Raw genomic sequence first — 19,577 nt, forward strand, 5'->3', positions numbered from 1 at the left:
GTGGCTTCAGAACTGAGACTAGAGTCGCCATCCGGGTAGTCCCCCTGAAGTTGCTGTCCCAGTACTGGTCTCAAGAGTTCAGTCTCCATATGTCTCCTCCGAGTCCAGCCAAGAGGCCACCACCACAGGGTTGTGGTTGCTGTCTGTGCATGGCACCTGGTGAGCACTGGTTGGTTCACCATACTTCTCAGCCCCTGATTGCTGCCAGGCAGTTTCTTCACTGGGGCATTGCTGGCCTCCTGGCCCTGCAGAGAGAGATCTTCCCTGAGAGCCTTTGCTTCTCCACAAAAGATAAGCAACCCCACTCTGGGGATTACCCCACACACATTTGGTGATATCCAGGCAGTAAGCAGGGGCCATGGGTGGCTGCTTAGGCCCGAAGAGTGCCTTGGGGCACTCAAACCCGAGGCTTTGGGGTGGGTGCCCTGTGCTCGGCATCTGCTCACTGCCCACAGCTGGCCTGCGATCAGGATGGGGCAGAGCTCATGCAGCCCACATCCCTGATGCTGCTCAGGCCCCACCCAGGTGCCAAAGAAGACAATTTTCCCACTTCCCGGCCTCCTCAAGAGTTCAGGGCACAGAGGCCTTGCCTGTAGTTCACTTGTATCTCTGAACAAGGTGCCACAGGAGAATGTGGATTCTTGTAGGTGTGGATCTAGAGACGCTTTTTGGCCCCAGATGACAAGACCTGGCTTTACTTCTGGTTTCTGCCCCAGGGGACTGGCAGTGAGTGAGGCCTGGGCTCCCTCTGTGGCCCAGTTCTAAGTCTTGCCCCTTATCTCTTTTCTGTAGCTCTACTGGGTTACTAAGCAAAGAGAAAGGATAGGAGTACTAGCCGGGGGAGGAGGTGAGGACAGAGCAGCTTCCCCATGGGCTTTGCAGGAGCAGTGCTCTGGGGCAGCTTCCCCACAGGCTCACAACAGCATGTCACCAGCCACCCCTTCTTCTGGGTGGAGGGGACACCAGGAGAAATGACAGACGGGGGCTGAGCTTGTGTGTGTGCTGTGCGCATATGCGGCTTCTTCTTGAGCCATTTCTGAGCTGACAAGATCCTCCTTCCTCTCTAGGTCCCCAGACGAGGCCTTTCCTGGAGGTCTTGGCTGCGGCAGTGGGAGTGGCCACTACATGCTAGAGTGGGAAGCCTGTGCTGCCTCTGATGTCACCGAAGCCCCCTGTGAGAAGGCAGAGAAGGAAGCCAAGCTGGTCACCCAGAGGTCAGGAGAGCAGAGAGAGACCGTGAAACCATTTGACCTGAACTACGGACATGGGTATCAGCTCAAATCTTCAGGGGAAGAAGGATCCAGGCAAAATGAGGTGGGTCATGGCCACTGCCATGGGTTGCTGATTTTGTCCTTTCACTGAATATCTTAGGTTCTGGGCATGTACTGGATTAAGAGCAAAACAGAAAGGATTCATGCCCTCATGTTGCTCACAGCCCTGCTGCATCCCCATAACAGCCCTGCAGTGTCCCAGTTTTAAAGATGGGAAGCTGAGGCCCAGAGAAGTTGAGTGGTATGTCCAGGGTCACACAGCTGGTTAGGAGTGGAGCTGGGCCTCAGGTGTGTCGGTCTCTGAGGCCTGTTTTCTTCACTGTAGCCTGTTTGGTTCGAGATAACAGTGCATTAAAAGGTTATGAGAAAGGTGTAGAAATCCTCTCTGGGTTTCCTAGACCCTGGTGATAGTGAATATGCTGAGGCCCAAGCCAGCTAAACTCCTGGCCTTTTGAGTTGACTCAATGCTTATATTTTGGGTGTCTGTAGGGTTAGGTTATTCTTAGCTTGCAGTAAAAGGAACCATTGCCCTTCCTTGTGAATCTTGGTTCAGATGCCATCATTGAAAATTGCGGATACAGCCCTGGGGAGGAGAGTGAGGTGGGCTCTGGTGGGCAAAGACTTCATTGAGATCCTGACCAAGAAGCAGCACCGCCTGTTGGAGGATGAGAGGCAAAAGAAGGAGCAAGCCCTCCAGGTATGGGGCATGATGCAAGGGGGCTGGGATGCAGAGACCTGTAGCCTGCAGAGTCAGAATGTTCTGAATTCGGCCTGGGCTGAGAGAGGAAGAATGGCATGCTACAAGCCAGGCTCTGCCTCCCAGGCACTGCCTCCCAGGGCCCATTGTCCCTGTGCTCCCTGGGGTAGATGGTATGATTTCCCTGCTCTCAGAGGGTGACTGGTCCTTGTTGACACCAGCTGAAATGGGCTGAGCAGGACGTAGACCTCTGTTAGCCCCTGAAGTCCAGCCTCCTTCTACTGTGGTCTCAGATCACAGCCCACTGGGCACTTCCAGGGGTGCTTTGGTTGGCATTGCAGTTCCCGCATGGTGGAGGTTTTAACCGATGGTTTGTAAATTCTCTGGAGCAGTTTTCAGGTGTGGTTTTGGAGCCCAGGGTCGTCCTCTTGGGGGGAGCTCATTTTTCACGTCTGCCGTCGAGGCTGGACCCCATCACCTTCTTTTCCATAGGTTCCTGTCAAAAGCCAAAGTCTTTCCTCTCGGATTCCTCTCAGTTTGCCAAGAAGCAGAACAACCTGTATCTGGAGCAGGGCGACAGGCCTATGCCTGGCAGCAGCCTGGGCACAGAGATCTGGGAGAGCAGCAGTCAGGGTAGGAGCTTGTGTTCGGACCCCAAGGCTCGGGCTGCCTCCCAGGCTTGTGGCCCTTCTCAGGGAGGATTCTGCCTTGGGGCCATGAGCATAGACACACCATTGCCTGTTTCCTGGCTTCCTCTGCTGTGTCTGGGATTAATGCCATCTGAGCGCCACGTGCCGCTGCAGCCTCTAAACACTGTGAGAATTTCCCTGCATGAAGTGTGGTGGTGACCAGAGCATTCCACATCCGGTGACGGGAAAGAGTGGTTCCCACCCCGCTTGGCTGATGTCGCTCAGTAGTTGGCTTGATTCTCGCCCACATCAGCTATCCTTTCTTCTTACCTTGAGGGCAAACAGCAGACGACAGAGAGTCCAGAGAACAGGAGTCCAGAGCTTTACCGTCTGTGCTGTGCGCCCTTTCCTTGCCAGAAGGAAGCTTCTGTCAACCCCTCCCCAAATGTTAGACTTGAAACCAGACTAGGGTGGCCCTTAATTTGTAGAAAATCTCTGTTTCCCTAAAGTTAAAAGAATTTCTTATCCAATGGTATTTTTCTGGTAATCTTTCATTTTAAAATAGGAAACCATTTTAATTGAGCAGATTCTTCTTGAGTTCCTGCTTTAGACAAGGCCCTGCAGAGCAGGCAGTGGGAACTTGGTGAAATCATCCATTTCTAGCTCTTTTATTCAAAGCAGCTGAGACTTCCAGAGTGAGTGACAACCCTGGAGCCACATGACAGAACCCTGGGTTCTGAGCCTGGTTCTCTTAGTTTTACCACACGGCCTGTCTTCATGTTTCTGATTAAAACCTTGATTCTAAACATTTCAATGTAATATTGGGAAATAGTCAACTCTGATTGAAAGTACAGTAGTCTTTCAGTAAACTTTGGTATCAGTCAGTTTGGTTTTGTGAGAGTGGTGGGTGTCACAGTGTAAATGTCCAAAGATATGTACCTGCCAGGATGGTCAAGCAAGTAGACCAACTCAGGAGTCGCCCTTGGCTATCAAGGCTTTCGCTCCTGGATTGTGCAGTGTCTCGTGGTTGCTCAGACCAGGGGTGTGTGGATGGCTTCAGAAGGGCTCTGGATCTTGGAAAAGAGCTCAGGAGGTTTTCTGTACACACACAGGGTCTGTGACTTTTGTTGGATTCTCAAGAATGGTTGAGCTAACAACAGTTGAGTAATAAGTCTTTGACTCATTCAAAGACTTGTAGGGAGGTGCCAATTTGTAGAAATAAATAGTTGGCTTATGTGAAAAAAGCTTTACCACAGCAGAGGTAGTGATAAAGAATTCTAATCCCTGTGAGTGAGAAGTTGCTGGCATGTTTTCCGGGAGCTCCTCATCCATGAATTCATGGGAAGTTCGTTTATGGAAATGTTTCTGGGGATGCTGGGAAGTCGAGTGAAGGTGTCTGACTGAGGATGGAGGTGGTTTGGAGACTTGAGTTTGTGTGAGCTGCCCGGGGCCATGTTTCTGGCTTGGTTGTTCCTCTGATATCCTGACTCTGTCTTTCTCCTCGCAGCCCTCCCCCTTCAGGCTTCGACCAGTGACTCCTGGACCAAAGCTGCCACTGCCTTCACCAGCACCAAGCCTGGCTCTGCTGAGGTGAGTGGCCCCCAGGCACCAAGTATCTGCTCACTGTCCAGGGCTGTCCTAGTGGTATGCCTGGCTCATCACTGGTCTCCAGTCTTGCTTTCAGGTCTGGGGGAGGTGCCAGGATGGGATGGCCAGGGAGTACCCACCCTGGGTCCTTGGCGTCTGGCCATGCTCACAGTGCAGGGGCCCACATGTACCTGTGATCTCGGACTCCGGCCAGGAGACATGTCATGCCCCAGGTCTCGCTCTGCAGGACTCAGTTGCTGACTGGCTGTGTGTCCTGCATGCTGCTGCTGCTGCTAAGTCGCTTCAGTCATGTCCAACTCTGTGCGACCCCATGGACTGCAGCCTACCAGGCTCCTCCGTCCGTGGGATTTTCCAGGCAAGAGTACTGGAGTGGGGTGCCATTGCCTTCTCCTGCATAGCAGGGCTTTAACAGCAGCCAGGGAGACAGTGGTGTTGACCTGAGCACTGAGTCCTGAGAGTCCTCAGCGACCTCCTCACAGCGCAGCTCCCCATGTGGCACCCTGAAGCCCGAGGACGCAAGTGGGCCTGGCCTGGAGCCCAAGGCCAATAGCCACAAGGAACAAACTCAAAAGCAGTCAGAGCCAAAGGTAATCTGGAGCCCGGCTCTCAGGGGCCAGGCTAGGCAGAACGGCTGGTTTGTCTTCTTTTCTGGCTCCAGGTTCCTTGGAAGCTAGAGGTCAGGGTCACTCCAGGCTGTGTGTCACTCCTTTTTGCTTTTCTGTCAAGGATTCAGAACAAGGCTCGGGACAGAGCAAGGAGCACAGACTGGGACCCATTGGCAATGAGTGCTTTCTGAAAAACAGAAAGGGCTTGGAGGGGGCAAACAGCTGCAGGGGGCTATGGTTCTCCCTGTTAGCAGGGTGGAGATTCACGTGGGTTCTGCGCTGCTGGTGCCACTCATTGAATTTGGAGTCAATCCGACGGTGAGGCTTGAAATGTTTCTTTTACCCACTTCCCCAACCCCTCTTTTTGGTGCTTGGAGAGGAAGGAGGGGCCTTTCCTGGAGGAGCAGGGTGGTAGGTGCTGGCAACACTGCAAGGGATGTTGTGGGGTGGTGTTGTGGGTGAGCCACTGCTATGGGCTGCTCCTCTGTCTCCCTGCCAACGCCAGGCAAGCTCTCAGACCAAGCAGGAAGTCAGGCAAAGAAGGGGATGGCTGCCTTGCTTGGGAGCTGTCAGGAAACAGCTGGCCATTTTGTTCACATGGTGAATACTGCTTTATTTATTTTTAAATATTTACTTATGTGGCTGTGCTAGGTCTTAGTTGCATCACATGGAGTCTTTGATCTGAGTTGTGGCATCTAATTCCTTGACCAGGGATCGTCAGGCCCCCTGCATTGGGGTCCTGGAGTCTTAGCTCCTGGACCACCAGGGAAGTCCCATACTGGTTTTTTTTTTTTTTTTTTTTTGAGTTGCTAAGGCTATGGGTCTACTTCATGTGTGTTTCTGCCAGAAGGTGAGCCAGGGTGATTTCTGTGGGTTTTGTTCCCCCCGCTTTTTTTTTTTACAGGACTCTGATTTCAGCTTGCAGCCCGGCTCTGCCTCTGGTCCCGTGGGGATTCCAGTTGTCAGACTTCAGGACACACTGGCCAGTAACGTAAATCTATGCTTCTGTTGCCCAGCTTTGTGGTCCCTGTGCCAGCAGGCCCTGGGTGAAGTGAGCCTTGTCAATGTGGCCCTGGGGTTGGGAGGGTCAGTTTGTGTCTTGGTGCTGTCTCTAGCTAGTTACACACCCGTGGCAAGTTGTTCCACGCCCTGATTTTGTGAACTTAAAATGGAGTGGTGTAACTCCTAAGGTCTGGTGTATTTGACACTTTCTGATTCAAAACTTTCCGGGTTCCACGGTCATGCATGTTTGAGAATGCTGCACTAATTTAAGTAAACAAGTTTCTTTACTCTGTGGTTTCTCAGAAACCCCATGACCTGCAGGTGGGCACTGGACGCTTCAGGAAGAGGGTCTAAAGTTGTATTTCTGAGCATCTTTCCAGGGCTTATTTTTCACAGTTTGGGGGAAGGGGCTGAGACAGGAACTGGGACCTCCATGCCATGCAGTGGGGCCTGCGTGCAGGCCGCTAGCTGTGCTTCTGTTGCTGAAACACAGCAGCCCTGCTGGAAGGCTGGGTCCGGGCAGGAGCAGGTGTGGCCCCCCCTTTCAGGTGTCCCACTGTGTCCTTCCCTCTAGGCCGGGCTCAACCCCCAGCATCCCCACCCTGCAGCATTACCACCACATCCAGAGAGCCATCAGCCTCTCCCACATGTCCTTCCCCACTGCCAACCTCACTCTGAAGGTAACTCGGGGCCTGGCTTGTGAGGGGGCAAGAGCAAGCAGACCCCCACCCGAGGAACCCCTTCCTTCCACTCCTGGACTTAGCTTTGTGCCGCCTGCTGCCTTCCAGCCGGTAACTTCCATCTCCCCCCACCTGCTGGCATCCAAAGATGGAGTCTGTGCACAAGGCTTGGGAAAACTTGCCCAGCTTGCCAGAGCAGAGCTCGCCAGGAGGCATCAGCTCAGGCCTGCAGCCGCCATCCTCTGGCGGGGGGTGGGGGGCCTCCAGTGGGGTCAGCTATAGCTCCTTCAGTGGAGTCTCCATGCCCCCTGTGCCCAGGGCCTCGGTTGCACCTTATGCAACCCTTCCAGTTACCTCTCCCCGGGTCCAGTTCAGGGATCCTTCTCCATTCCCTTGAGGGAAACATGGGTTTGTAGCCCTCAGGCCTCGCCCCCCCCTTGACCTAAGGAGAGTGTTCTTGGCTGGGGGCCATGGGTTCCTATGTGCTCCGGTCTCTGTCACTTGCTGCTTTCAGCTTCTGACCCTGGGAGGCAACAGGACTCTGTGACCTCCGCAGGGCTCTCTCACCTCCTGCAGAGATGTCCCAGCAGAGACTCTGTTGCATGAGCAGTTGTCTGAGCCTTGCCCTCTACTCTGTGAAATAGCACAGGGTCGTGATGGCCCCATGTGGGGTCACCACGCTGATGAGATGAGCTCACATCCAGGAAGGGTTTGTATCAACTGAGCCTCAATAAGCAGGAGCCAGTTTTACCCCAATGGTCACTGTCCTTATCACGGTGTCAGTGCCCAAAGGAGCCTGTGGGGATTCAGGGGGCCCAGCTGCCAGCGTCTCAGTGATGTGATTCCAGCAGATCCTTCTGACTCTCCACTGTGGACTCAATAGCAGGGAGATGAAGAGGACCGTGACTCAGAGACGATGGCAGCCTCCTTTATAACCGAGCCCTTCCTGGGTGTGTGGGGTGGTGGGTGAGAGGGGAAGGCTGGCTGCAGCGGCCCCTCCCCCCTGGGCTCTGGGCTGCACAGGAGCCCAGGGCCAACTCTGTCATGTTCCCTCCCCTCACTGCTTTGCGGGACCTTCTGGGACAGTGAGACTGGATCCTGTTCCCCTGCCTCGAACTCTGTTACAGGCAGCCACCTGACACCTCTCTACCTGGATGGCCATGTGTTTGTGAGGCAGCCCTGGCTGATTCCTCAGACCATACCTCAGCAGCAGAGTTACCAACAGGTGATGCCAGGGAGACAGGTGACCCAGGGATAGAGGGGAGGCTGCAGCACAGGGCGTGATTGGCTGCTTCATGCACCTGTTCACGGCCTGTCTCATGTTTTGCACCCCTCAGATTACTGCCAGTGTATCTGGCATGTTACGGCAGCCAGTCAGTGTTTCCTGAGTGAAAACGTGAGAGCCGAGGAGGGAGGGATGGAGCTGAGTGCTCTGGACTGCCTAGCTTTCCTTTCTTGATGCTCTCCCTCCTGCACCCTAGCCAGGCAATTTACTGAATCAGAATTCTCTTTGGGATCTGGTATCCTTCTGATGAAGAGAAGAAAGGCCTAGACTCCCAGGCATGGATGCATTAGAAAGAGGTAGTTATAGAAGTGAGCAGGTGTCTGTGTTCATGCATAGTGGGCACACTGCTGTGCTGCCAGGGGCCACGTGTGGGGGACTCTCCCTCCTGAAGCTGCTGTTGGGCCTTCCACAGGGGATCCTGTGCCCACCAACCCCTGTACCTGCAGAGCCCAGGGTGAAGTGCTGCCCCAGGGGCAGAGGACATGGCCTGTCCTGATCTTTTCAAAGAGTATTCTTAAACATTATGTCTTTTGGTTCTGCAAGGTCTCATAACTGGGTCATACCACATGTATTCCCCTGTCCATGGTGTTTTCCATCCACTGTTCTGTTTCTGAACCCACCTCTGTTGGGGGTGGAGCTCGGGCTCGTTTGTCCCACTGTGCAGGGTCCAGTGTAGGGATGGTTGTAGTGCTGGTTTGGGGTTGCTTGCTGCCAGTTCTCTGCTCTCTCCTGAGAAGGAAGGAAGTGTAGGTAGGCTGTGTTGAGTTTGCTTTGGGGGCAGTGTTGGATGCCTCAGGGAGAAAGACCAGAGTGGAGGTGAAGGGGTGTCAGTGATGGGGTGTGAGAAACAGCTTGCAAGGCAGTGTGGTGACCCATCTGCCTCTCTGTTTGCAGGCTGCCACTGCCCAGCAGATCCCAATTTCCCTTCCCACGTCTCTGCAAGCTCAAGCCCAGCTGGGACAGAGGGGAGGGCTGCCCGTATCCCAGTCTCAGGAGATCTTCAGCTCCTTACAGCCCTTCAGGTGAGATACCCAGGTTTGGGGGGGTCTTTGCGGCTTGCCCCCAGGGGTTCTAGCCTTCACAGCCTGTGGGGATGTTCCCTTGTCCACCTGTTGTTGTGAGCATGTCCATGGGGGATGCGGGTGGGGGTAGAGGGTGAGCTGTGGTGTGTTAGAGACCATGGGCCTAGCCTTGTCTTTTGTCCCTGTGTCCTCCTGCCTCCCTCTCTGCTTTCCCTCTTTGCTGCCCTTGGCTTGCTCTCTCAATGTGTCTGTCCTGTGCTTTTGGCTTCACACAGGTTTTCCTGTGCCTCGTACAGCCTGTGTATCTGCTTAATCTGGTGATCTTCAAACTGGGGTCCCTAGACTAGCAGCAGCAGCACCTAGGAGCTTGTTGTAAATGCAGGTTCCCAGGCCCCATCCCAGGCCTCTGAGTCAGAAACCCTGGGGCTAAGCCGACAGCTCATGTGGGAGAGAGTGCTCTGTGGTCTGAGGTGAGAACAACCAGTTCAGCTGCTTACCTGACCCGACCATCCTTCTGGCTTTCACAGATACTTTCTTTGGGGCTTTCAAAAGACAGGTGGAGCTAGTGATAAAGAATCCGCCTGCCAATGCAAGAGAAGCAATGGACACAGTTTCAATCCCTGGGTGGGGAAGATCCCCTGGAGAAGGAAATGGGAACCCATTCCAGTATTCTTGCCTGGAAAATTCCGTGGACAGAGGAGCCAGGCAGGGTCCAGTTCATGGGTAGCAAAGAGTCAGACGCAATTGAGCACACACACATATATACACTTTTAATCCAGGAGAAAGCAGAGGTTAGAGGAGTGGTTAGAGTTCAGGACAGAGCAAGATAAAACATGAGGAGGACTTCCCTGGGGGTTCCCTGGACAGAAATCCACCTGTCAATGCAAAGGATACTGCTTTGATGCCTGGTCTGGGAAGATCCAACATGCCACAGAGCAACTGAGCCCATGCTCTGCAACTAATGAAGCTGTGCTCTAGAGCCCATGTTCTGCAATCAGAGAAGCCACCATGATGAGAAACCTGTGCTCAGCAACTAGAATGTAGATGCCACTGGCCACAACTAGAGAAAGCACATGCGCATCAACGAACACTAAGCACAGGCCAAAATATATAATTAAAGTCAACATGATGAGAGGAGAGCAGGCCAGCTTCTCCGAGTAAAGGGCAGTGCTGAGCTGGGCTAGGGATCATGTTCAAAAGCCACGTGGAAAGTAAAACCTCATAGTCGCTTACAGACAACTAAATGAGCTCTTTGTCCCAGGCTCCCCTCTCAGTGTTATAAATGGGTAGCCAAGGGCAGATGTTGTTACAGTTTTAGTTGTAGGTTTAGCAGATATTAATAGGTTTTTGCCATCATCCCTGGAGAAAAACATGTCAGGGCAGAACCAGAGTCACATGGGTACGTACAGTAGGTGTGGACACTCTGGTCAAACATGTGCGAGGAAAGCCCAAAGAACGAAGAATGTACCAAGCAAAGGTCTAGCATGTTGGCTTCTGCTGTCCTCCATACCACAAGTGGAAGCTTATGAATTAACAAGGCCCACCTGAGGGTCTGACATTAGAGCAGGAGAGTCAGTGGGTCGTTTAGGTGGCTCTGACTCCCGCCTCCACAGGCGACACCATGAGGACACCTTCATATACCCCCACTTAGGGGACTGGTCACAGTTTCCTAGGAGCAGAAATGCTGGAGTTCAGGGATATTCAGGCTTCACTGGATTCAATCTTGCCAGGCTGCTCCCTGGCACGCTGCGCCCATCTCCACTCCTACCATATTCCGCGAACTTTGTGGGTTTTCTCTTCTGTAACTAGCATATTTGTATCCTTTGCCCATTTCCACAAATCAGAATTGTAGTTATATTCTTGATGCTCAGCAGGATATTGAATATATTAGTATATTCTTGATTTAATCTGTTATGGGCTTAAAACAACATTTAGAAGTACTTCCCCACTCCTAGCTCACAAGGATATTTTCTTACAGTTTCTATAGTAGCTTTATTTATTCAGTAACTCAAGGAACAGTTTTTGCTGGACACTTTTCCAGGCCTCCGTGGAGGTTCCAGCCCAGCTTGGAGAGACTGTCAAGAAATGAGAAAAAACCTGCACAGTGTAACCTGTGGAAAGGTGATGAGATGTCTGGCCAGAAATGCAGCAGGAGAAAAGAGAGGGAGCGCTTAGAGAGGAGTGTTTTTCCATTTTCAACTGGGTGGTCAGGGTTGGCTTTGTTGTGAAGCAGAGATGGAGTGAAGACTTGAGGGAGGTTTGGGAGTGTGAGGAGACCAGTGTGGCTGGAGCAGAGTGGGTGCAGAGGAGAGCAGCAGGACAGGGGGCCGAGAGCTGGCAGGACCTGGATGTGGAGGCCTCAGGGCACATGCTGAGGGCTTGTGCTCAGAGTGAAGTGGGAGGTGGTGGAGGGTGGCTGTGGGTTGGATTGTGTCCCCCAGAAAAAGATGTTGAAGTCCTAATCCCTGGAGCCTGTGAATGGGACAAAATCATGCCATTTTGAAAAATTCATTGTGTCTTTACTATTTCATTTCTGGCATTAATAAAGGTCATAAGGAAGAATCATGACCTAAGTGTCCTCTTATTTGTTTTAAGTACTGACCTCTGATAAAAACTCAGAACATGTTTTGAAGGCTGAGTGTTGAAAATAGACTTTCATGCTGTTTTCAAGTACAACAGGCCTAACCTGACGCACATGGAATGCCCCACATCCATGTTACTTCACTGCAAGCCATTCAGCAGGTGGCTGTAACAAGCACTGTTTCTGGTCACCCAAACTATGGCTTTTTTTCTGGTTCAGAAACTTGCATCAGTAGTTGACAGTAAAATCAACGGCCCAGCCAGATACCACAGATAAGGTGACCTTCAATACTGACATTAGAAGGTAACAGCACCCAGCCTGCCTCCCCACAGCAGGGGTCTCTTGTTCCTCACCCCTCTTTTCCCCATGGCTGATGCTCCAGCTGCCCTGGGTGCCGGGTCAGCAGCGTCTCTAGGCCACGATGTAAGGCAGAGACAACCAGAGTAGCCAGGGTTTGGGTTTCAGGGAACCAAGCAAAAGACACAGACCTCACAGCCAAGGGGAATCCTGGTGCTGAGAGAAAGGAGGGGAAGCCATGTGAACTTCCTCACCCTGGTCAAAGACCACAAACGGTTTTTCCCTGACACTCCAGACCAAGCCCCCAATCTAAAGAAGGGTATGTTGGCCCACAAGGCTAACCTGAGAAGCAAGGGCCAGGAAACCTAACCTGAAGGTCTCTGAGCCCAGGCCCCTTGAGCTTTGGCCTCTTACTCCACCAGGCACCTCCCTAAGTTTCCAGCTTTCTACTTTATTTTCTTTGATCTTAAATTGCATTTATTATAATTTCTTTAATTGTGCCATTTGTTTTTATAAATTTAGTTTTTATTTTCTGATACAGAGTGGCACTATGCAGGCTGGAGCATGGGGCCCCAATGGGAGAGAGCAGAGCTGAGACACAGGCCCCTCCCACATGGGCACCTCACTGATGGCAGATGGGGCATTGGAGAGCCTAAGGGACAGGGTGGCCTTTCCAATCAAGGCTGCCAGTCACTGGAACTCCACAAGGCCAGTCGTGAACCCGACCCCACTCTGGCACCACACACAGACATCGCTTCCTGGGAGACCTCTGTGGGGAAGGCAGGGAAATCCATGGGACGTGTCCCTTCATTTCACTTCTGTCCAGCACTGTGTTCTCATGGTCTTTGTTTCATGGTCAAAACCTCTTATTTCAATGAGTTTTAGCCTCTGTTTACTTTCACACAAAATAACACAACCTAATTGTTTTATATCTGTCTTGAAATTTTAAATATTTCCACTTTTGTTTTTGTTCTTCAATATGACTTTTAATTCATTTTCACACTCTATGGTGATAGAAGTTAGAATAGTGGTTACCTCTATCGGGAAGAGGCAGGAAGTAAAACAAATTTGTAAATTATACTGTATTATAGAAGGGGTTGAGCGGTGTGGGAAAGAACAGCATGAAGACGATTGACTGCCCACCGGGCTGTCAGGAGGGTGGCCGCAGGAGGAAGGCAGGTGAGAAGATGAGACATGGGCAGACTCGGAGATGACGGAGGTGGCCAGGAGCTATATTTGAGAATTAAGTCAAGGCAGGGAGAACAGACTATGCAAAAGCACTAATCCCTCAAAAAACCTGAAATGTTGAGGGTACAGCCAAGAAGCCAGCGTGGTCAGCATGGAGTGAACAAGAGTGAGCACAGCAGAGGGGGTACAGAGGTAATGGGGATTCACAGATGAGAATGTGGGGCCTTTATTGTCATTATAAGGACCTCTGGCTTATATTCTGAGTGAGAATAAAGCCAGTGAAGGGAACTGAACAGGGGAGACATATCTGGCTTACATTTTGAAAGGAAGGATCACTGTAACCACTAGAGGTGCTTCAACACCATTGCCACCATCCCCAGTAGCAGCACCTGCCTCCCTCCAGCCCACCGGGGCAGAGCTCTCTGGGTTCTGTCATGGCAGACTCTGTTCATGCTTATGGAGGAACAGGAGCGGCTCTGCCCCGCCACTGGCCTCAAAGATCCCTTTAAAACCGGCCAAAATATATGAAGCTCAGGCTGTGAAAAAACTGGGCATCAGGCCAGGGAGGATAAGCAGTGATCTTTGGGAGCTGAGACATGGAAGAAACAAGCTGTGCAGCTGCCCCAGTTTGCTGTCTACACAGACTGCCAAGGGCATGTCCTGCCGGCCCCCTGGATGTCGAGGGGGGATCGCAGAGCAGAGGCTGTTGGAGCTGGCAGGTGGCAGACCAGAGAGGAGAGGGCGGCAGAGGGAGGAGAGAACCCTGCATGAGAGAAAACCTCTCTCTCCAGAGAGTCTGCTGGAGCCATAGCAGAAACTTGCCATTCAGGTGACATCATATACAGTACTCAAAGGGATCTTGTCTCAAACTCCCACTGATCAACCCTTAAGGCAAGACTCAACAGGATCAAAGTGTTTCTAAGTAAGTAAATAAGATTACATTTTTAAAAGTTGTGGAATATACCTAGGGAAAAATACACCCAGCACCCAAGGAAAAGAGTATGCCAAGAATGAGAAATATCCAAACCATTATGAGGAGAGAAATCAATTGATAAAAGGCATCTCAATTGGAAAGGAAAAAGTAAAACTATCCGCAGACATGATTGCCTATGCAGAAAATCAAATGGAACCCACAAAATATTGACAAGAACTAATCAAATTTAGCAAGATTATAGGATAAAAGATATATGAAGAGACAGCTAACTCCCCACATGCAATCACTTAACTAATTGTCCCAGCACTTTTCTTCACTGACTTGAAATAAGTACAGTTGGGCACAAAATTTTTATTTTAGTGTGCCTAGATGTTTTGTCTCCTCATACAAACAAAGTTTTTTATTTTAGTAGGAAATCAAGCCAGTTGTGACAAAGATGTTGGGCAACCAGAAATCTGGTAGCAGATATATTTTCTGAAAAGAAATTGTGATCAAGAGTCTTTTTTTCTTTTTTTGAGGAGAGTCTGTTTTCTCTCTCTTTTGTTTTGTTTTGTTGCATTTCACGGCTTGTAGGATCTTAGTTTCCCACCATGGGACCAAAGCCATGCCTCCTGCAGTGGAAGCCTGGAGTCCTGACCACTGGACCACGACAGAATTCCCTGTGATCAAGAGTCTTAAAAAAGGAATAGAGAATCATTTAGGTCAATATTTCTAACTTTTGGAATATGTTAAAACTTTAAGGAAATAACCATTAATGGAAAGAATTATATACACGAATTCCACTGAATCATTAACCACAGTAATGAAAAAATTGTAAACAACTTAAATGTTCAATAATTACATTATTATTGCTGTTGTTTTTATTTAATAACCCGATTTTAATTTTTTGGCCATGCCACATAGCATGTGGGGTCTTAGTTCTGCTACCAGGGATTGAAACTGCAGCCCTTGCACTGGAAGTGCAAAGTCTTAACCATTGGACTGCTTGGGAAGTTCCCAATAATTACATTATGATGCATCTTATATCTATTCAATAACACATTTTTGAAGAGCTTTTAGGAAGTGGAAAAGGTAGTATATTAAATTAAAAAAATCAGGAAAATCTTTAATGCTAAACTTGATAGAAGACAAGAGGGGATGACTGAGGATGAGATGGTTGGATGGCATCACCAACTCGATGGACATGAGTTTGAGCAGGCTCAGGGAGTTGGTGATGGACAGGGAGGCCTGACGTGCTGCAGTCCATGGGGTCCCAAAGAGTTGGAAATGACTGAGTGACTTAAATGAATATTACATGCTTTTATAAATTTAATGCCCAAGTACAACTAGAAAATATTGTTTAATATTGACCATATTTAGTGCTGAACATAGGGCTCTAATTTCATTTTCCTAATTAGTTTTGAATTACCTTGTCCTACTGGAATAACTGAATTTCAGAACCTTCCCCCTAACACAAGAACAAATATAAAAATTTTTTTTTTAAATCTAGAAGCGCATTAGCTGAAAAGAAACTGAGGCACATAAAGTAGCTTAGCTTTATTTTCTGCTATAATAAACAGTGAAGCATCCCACTCCTCAAGCAGCAGGGAAACAAAACAAGTGAACCAAGAGAGACCAAAGGCCACTACAGGCAAAAACTTAGGCTCAAATAACAAAGTGGCAATGACTCTTGAGTATGAATTCCCTATCGCTGCCGAGTAGAGGACACAAGGCTAGGCTTCAGCTCCTTTCCTCAGCCTAGGTTTCGGAAAAGCTGATCGAGGAACGGGTTGATGGTAAGTCGGATCAAAGCAAGGTCTTCAGCACTCCATCTACTAAAACCGGGGAAAATCAGGTTAAATGGGAGTTTGTTCCTGTAAGTCCAGGGTACCAGCCCCCCTCCTTATACCAAGCCCCTCAGTGTCCATTATTGCACTCTTAAGAGGGAGCTGACACCACAGCACCCGACGCCTACCCCCCACTCCCCAAGGCAAACTCATCTGGAACTGACACAATCAAGTCACTGCCATTCACTACAAATTCCTTTCGAATAATTCCTTGGTGGCGTTGGGTATCTGGGAGCAGAGATCTGCGAGCCAAGTATGCCTCCCGTGGGGACTGGAAAGGCACTCTGAGTGTGCTGGGAGAGACATGGTTAAGGCACCATCCATTACTGAATTTGCTGGTTTCTCAGGCTTCCTCACACCTCAGCGGTCCGTTTTTACCCCAGGATGCCCATGCTTCCAACCACCACCTGAGACCACCCTGAGCTGCCTCCCTAACCCTTTGGTCCATCTTCCCCACCCTCCAGGCTCCTCACGCCTTGACAACCCCATTCCCTGCCAGGCTGCCCAGTCCTGCTGCCCTGGATTGCCCCCGTGCTCCCTTCTATCCCTTCCTCACGGGGCTGGCATGTTTCCCACCACCATACCACTGACCGTGCCTAGGGAAGCTCCATGAAAGGATACAGCACCACCTCTCCAGGTCTAGGCCTTACAGCCACAGGTGCTACATCTCCACCAGGTCCTGGGGCACCTGGTGCCCGCTCACTCCGGAGAAGAGCTCTAGCAGCTTCCATCAGCGCTCTTTCTCTGCCAGGCCCACCACGGCGGCGTAATGGGCCCCGGTAACCACTGCGGCCTGAGCCCTCACCTTCAGCACCACCTGTGCCACTACCCGATGCCTGCATGGCTGCCACACGACGCCCTCAGACGCCAACACAACTGGCAGAAAAATTGACCTCCGCAGGAAGTCCCTCCTCTTCTGCGTAAGGACGGCAAAAGTGCGCCTGTGCAGACACGCCTCAGGGCGCCTCCTCGCACCAGATTGGTTACTGCCCAGCCTGCCCCTGGAAAGCCCGTGGGGCTGGAGGGACTCTGCTCCCTCATAAAGCCACGCAGCTTTCAGGTGCCCGCAATGTGCCTGCACACTCGGGCCCCTCCAGTGCTCGCCCAGATGGCATGGAATGGACCCCGCCAAGTGTCCACAGAGACGCCACTGAGACACAAGTGACAGCTTTCCAGGCTCACGTCCTAAAGCTAGTTCCACAAAGCAACTTTGATTTCTCCAACGTATGCCACAGAAGGGTCTCACTAGACTAAGATGCCAGTCGAGGGCAAGGGGCCAAGCCACACGACCCACCGACATCCCCCCTCTGCCTACTCCACATCTATACCTGTGCTGTTTGACTGGAGTGATAGCTGGCACTTCCTATGGTCCATGCACTGTTTCAGCTGCTTTCCATGTGTTCATCCATCATGTCAGTTTTCAGACAGTATGGCCATGTCGGTGTCCTGTCTCCCGTGATGCAGGTCTCCTCCAAACAAATCACACACACCCAATCTCTCACCAAAACCAGTGAATAAAAGTCTTGTGCATTTTGGTTTCTGGATGTCTCAAAACTATGATGACTGCAGTGCTCCATCAGGCACTGGACTTAAGTTGGGTCTGAATGGTGAGATCTGCAAAGGATAATGATAATGACAATGACAAATAATTTGAGTGGCACAGTGACAGAACTATGAAGGAAAGAGAGTGTATGATAGAATGAGTTTCACAGAGAGTTTACCACCGCGACAGGCGAATGCTTTTGAGTGAGTGTGACAGAGTGAATGTGTGATTGGGACAGGAATTTAAAAGGACAGTGTGTGACGGAAGAGGCAGAAACCATGACAGAGGGAGTGTGTGTCCGAGTGTCAGAGATACATTCTAAGAGAGATAAGGTGTGAGAGAGAATATGTGTGATGGACAAAGCATTATAGAGTGATGCAGGAATATTACAGAAAGAGTGCATGTGACAGATAATCTGACTCAGTATGAAAAAGTAAATGTGAGAGACTGTGTGAAAGAAAATGGGTCTGTCACACATATCAGAATGGGACAGGGAATGAACCTGACAGTGGGAAGCAGCAGCCTGGGCAAGTGAGTCAGTCCTTGGAGACCATGTTTCCCCCAGGGCGGCCATGCCCAGGTAGCCATCTGGGGGAGGTCAACAAATTGACTTTGTTCAGCTGCCCAAGAAGCACTGATATTAAAAAAGCTAGTGGATGTGATGAAATTCCAGCAGAACTTGGCAGATCCCTAAAGGAGGATGCCGTCAAGGATTTCATTCATTATGTCAGCAAATCTGCAAGACCATGGGACTGGAAAAGATCAATCCTCATCCCAATTGCCAAGAAGGGTATAGTTAGTACCAAAGAATGTGCTAACCATCAGACAATTGCACTCATTTCCCATGCTAGTAAGGTCATGCTTAAAATCTTGCATACTAGGCTTCAACATTGTGTGAACCAAGAACTTCCAGATGTCCAAGCTGGGTTGAGAAAAGGAAGAGGAACTAGACATCAAATTGCCAAAAATCACTGGATTATATAGAAATCAAGTGAAGTTCAGAAAACCATCTCATACTGTTCCTCGACTAGGCTAAAGCCTTTGACTGTGTGGACAATGAAAAATTATGGAAAGCTCTTAGAGAGATGGGAATAGCAGACCATACTACCTGTCTCCTGAGAATCCTGGGTGCGGGTCAAAAGGAAACAGAACCCTATATAGAACAACTGATAGGTCAAGATTGAGAAAGGAGTATGACAGGGCTGTCTTCTGTCACCCTGTTTGTTTAATCTATATGCTGAGAACATCTTGAGAAATCCCAGGCTGAATGAGTTACAAGCAAGGATCAAGATAGGTGGGAGAAACATCAACAACCTCAGATACATGGATGATACCACTCTAATGGCAGAAAGTGAAGAGGAACTTAAGAGCCTCTTGAGGAGGGTGAAGGAGGAGCATGAAAGAGCTGGCTTAAGACTAAATATTTAAAAAACAAAGATCATGGCATCTGGCCCCATTACTGCATGGCAAATAGAAGGGGAAAAGGTGGAAGTAGTGACAGATTTCCTCTTCTTGGGCTTCAGAATCACCGTGGATGGTGACTGCAGCCATGAAATCACAGGATGATTGCTTCTTGGCAGGAAAGTGATGACAAAACTAGACAGGGTGTTGAAAAGCAGAGACATCACTCTGCGGCAAAGGTTCATAGAGTCAAGGCTATGGTCTTTCAATTGATTACACACGGTTGTGAGATTTGGGCCGTAAAGAAGTCAGAGCACCAAAGAATCTGTGCCTTCTAACTGTGGTGCTGGAGAGGACTCTTGAAAGTCCCATGGACAGCAGGAATATCAAACCAGTCAATCTTAAAGGAAATCAATCCTGAATATTCACTGGAAGGATGGATGCTGAACCAGAAGCTCCAATATTTTGGTCATCTATGGGAACAGTTGACTCACTGGAAAAGTCCCTGATACTGGGAAAGTTTGAGGGCAGAGGAGAAGAGGGTGTCAAGGGGATGAGATGGCTGGGCGGCATCAGGGATGCAATGAACATGAACTTGGGCGAACTCCAGAATATGGTGAGGGACAGGGAGGCCTGGCGTGCTGCAATCCATGGGGTCACAAAGAGTCACACAGGACTGGGCGACTAAAAAACAACAAAAGCTGCCCAGGCCACGTTGTTCCCAATCAGATTCATCAGTAATAAAGCTTATATTTGGGTTGAAACACATGTCAAGGGGGATGTGTCAAAGGTTGCAGATGCTAAGCTGGACCTGTTTGAAAAGAGTGGGAAAGGACCGGCAGCAGGCATGAGTGGATGGTGTAAGTGAACTCCTTGTAGAGGAAATGATTCAGGTGGTCTAATTTATAAAGCCACACACTTTCTTTTGGGCTTTCGAAAGACAGGTGGCGCTAGTGGTAAAGAATCTGCCTGCCAAAGCAAGGGATGCAACAGACAGGTTCCATCCCT

At 50.1% G+C, this 19,577-nt stretch overlaps 1 protein-coding gene and 1 non-coding gene across 2 annotated transcripts; one reads left to right on the forward strand and one right to left on the reverse strand.

Annotated features, from left to right (window-relative positions):
* The first annotated feature begins 7,320 nt into the window (after window positions 1–7,320).
* On the forward strand, window positions 7,321–7,406 carry LOC128070662 (small nucleolar RNA SNORD62). Its single transcript, XR_008201636.1, has one exon. It is a non-coding gene; the product is annotated as a small nucleolar RNA SNORD62 (small nucleolar RNA).
* Window positions 7,407–15,531: 8,125 nt separating this feature from the next.
* LOC128069712 (EKC/KEOPS complex subunit LAGE3-like) lies at window positions 15,532–16,467 on the reverse strand. Its single transcript, XM_052662830.1, has 3 exons — window positions 16,247–16,467; window positions 15,790–15,918; window positions 15,532–15,613 (listed from the first exon to the last, which is right to left on the reverse strand). Exons 1-3 carry the CDS (start codon window positions 16,465–16,467, stop codon window positions 15,532–15,534), a joined length of 432 nt encoding a protein of 143 aa, XP_052518790.1.
* Window positions 16,468–19,577: the final 3,110 nt, after the last annotated feature.

Source organism: Budorcas taxicolor, chromosome X (genome assembly GCF_023091745.1).
Source record: "Budorcas taxicolor isolate Tak-1 chromosome X, Takin1.1, whole genome shotgun sequence".
In the NCBI taxonomy this organism is placed as follows: Eukaryota; Metazoa; Chordata; class Mammalia; order Artiodactyla; family Bovidae; genus Budorcas; species Budorcas taxicolor.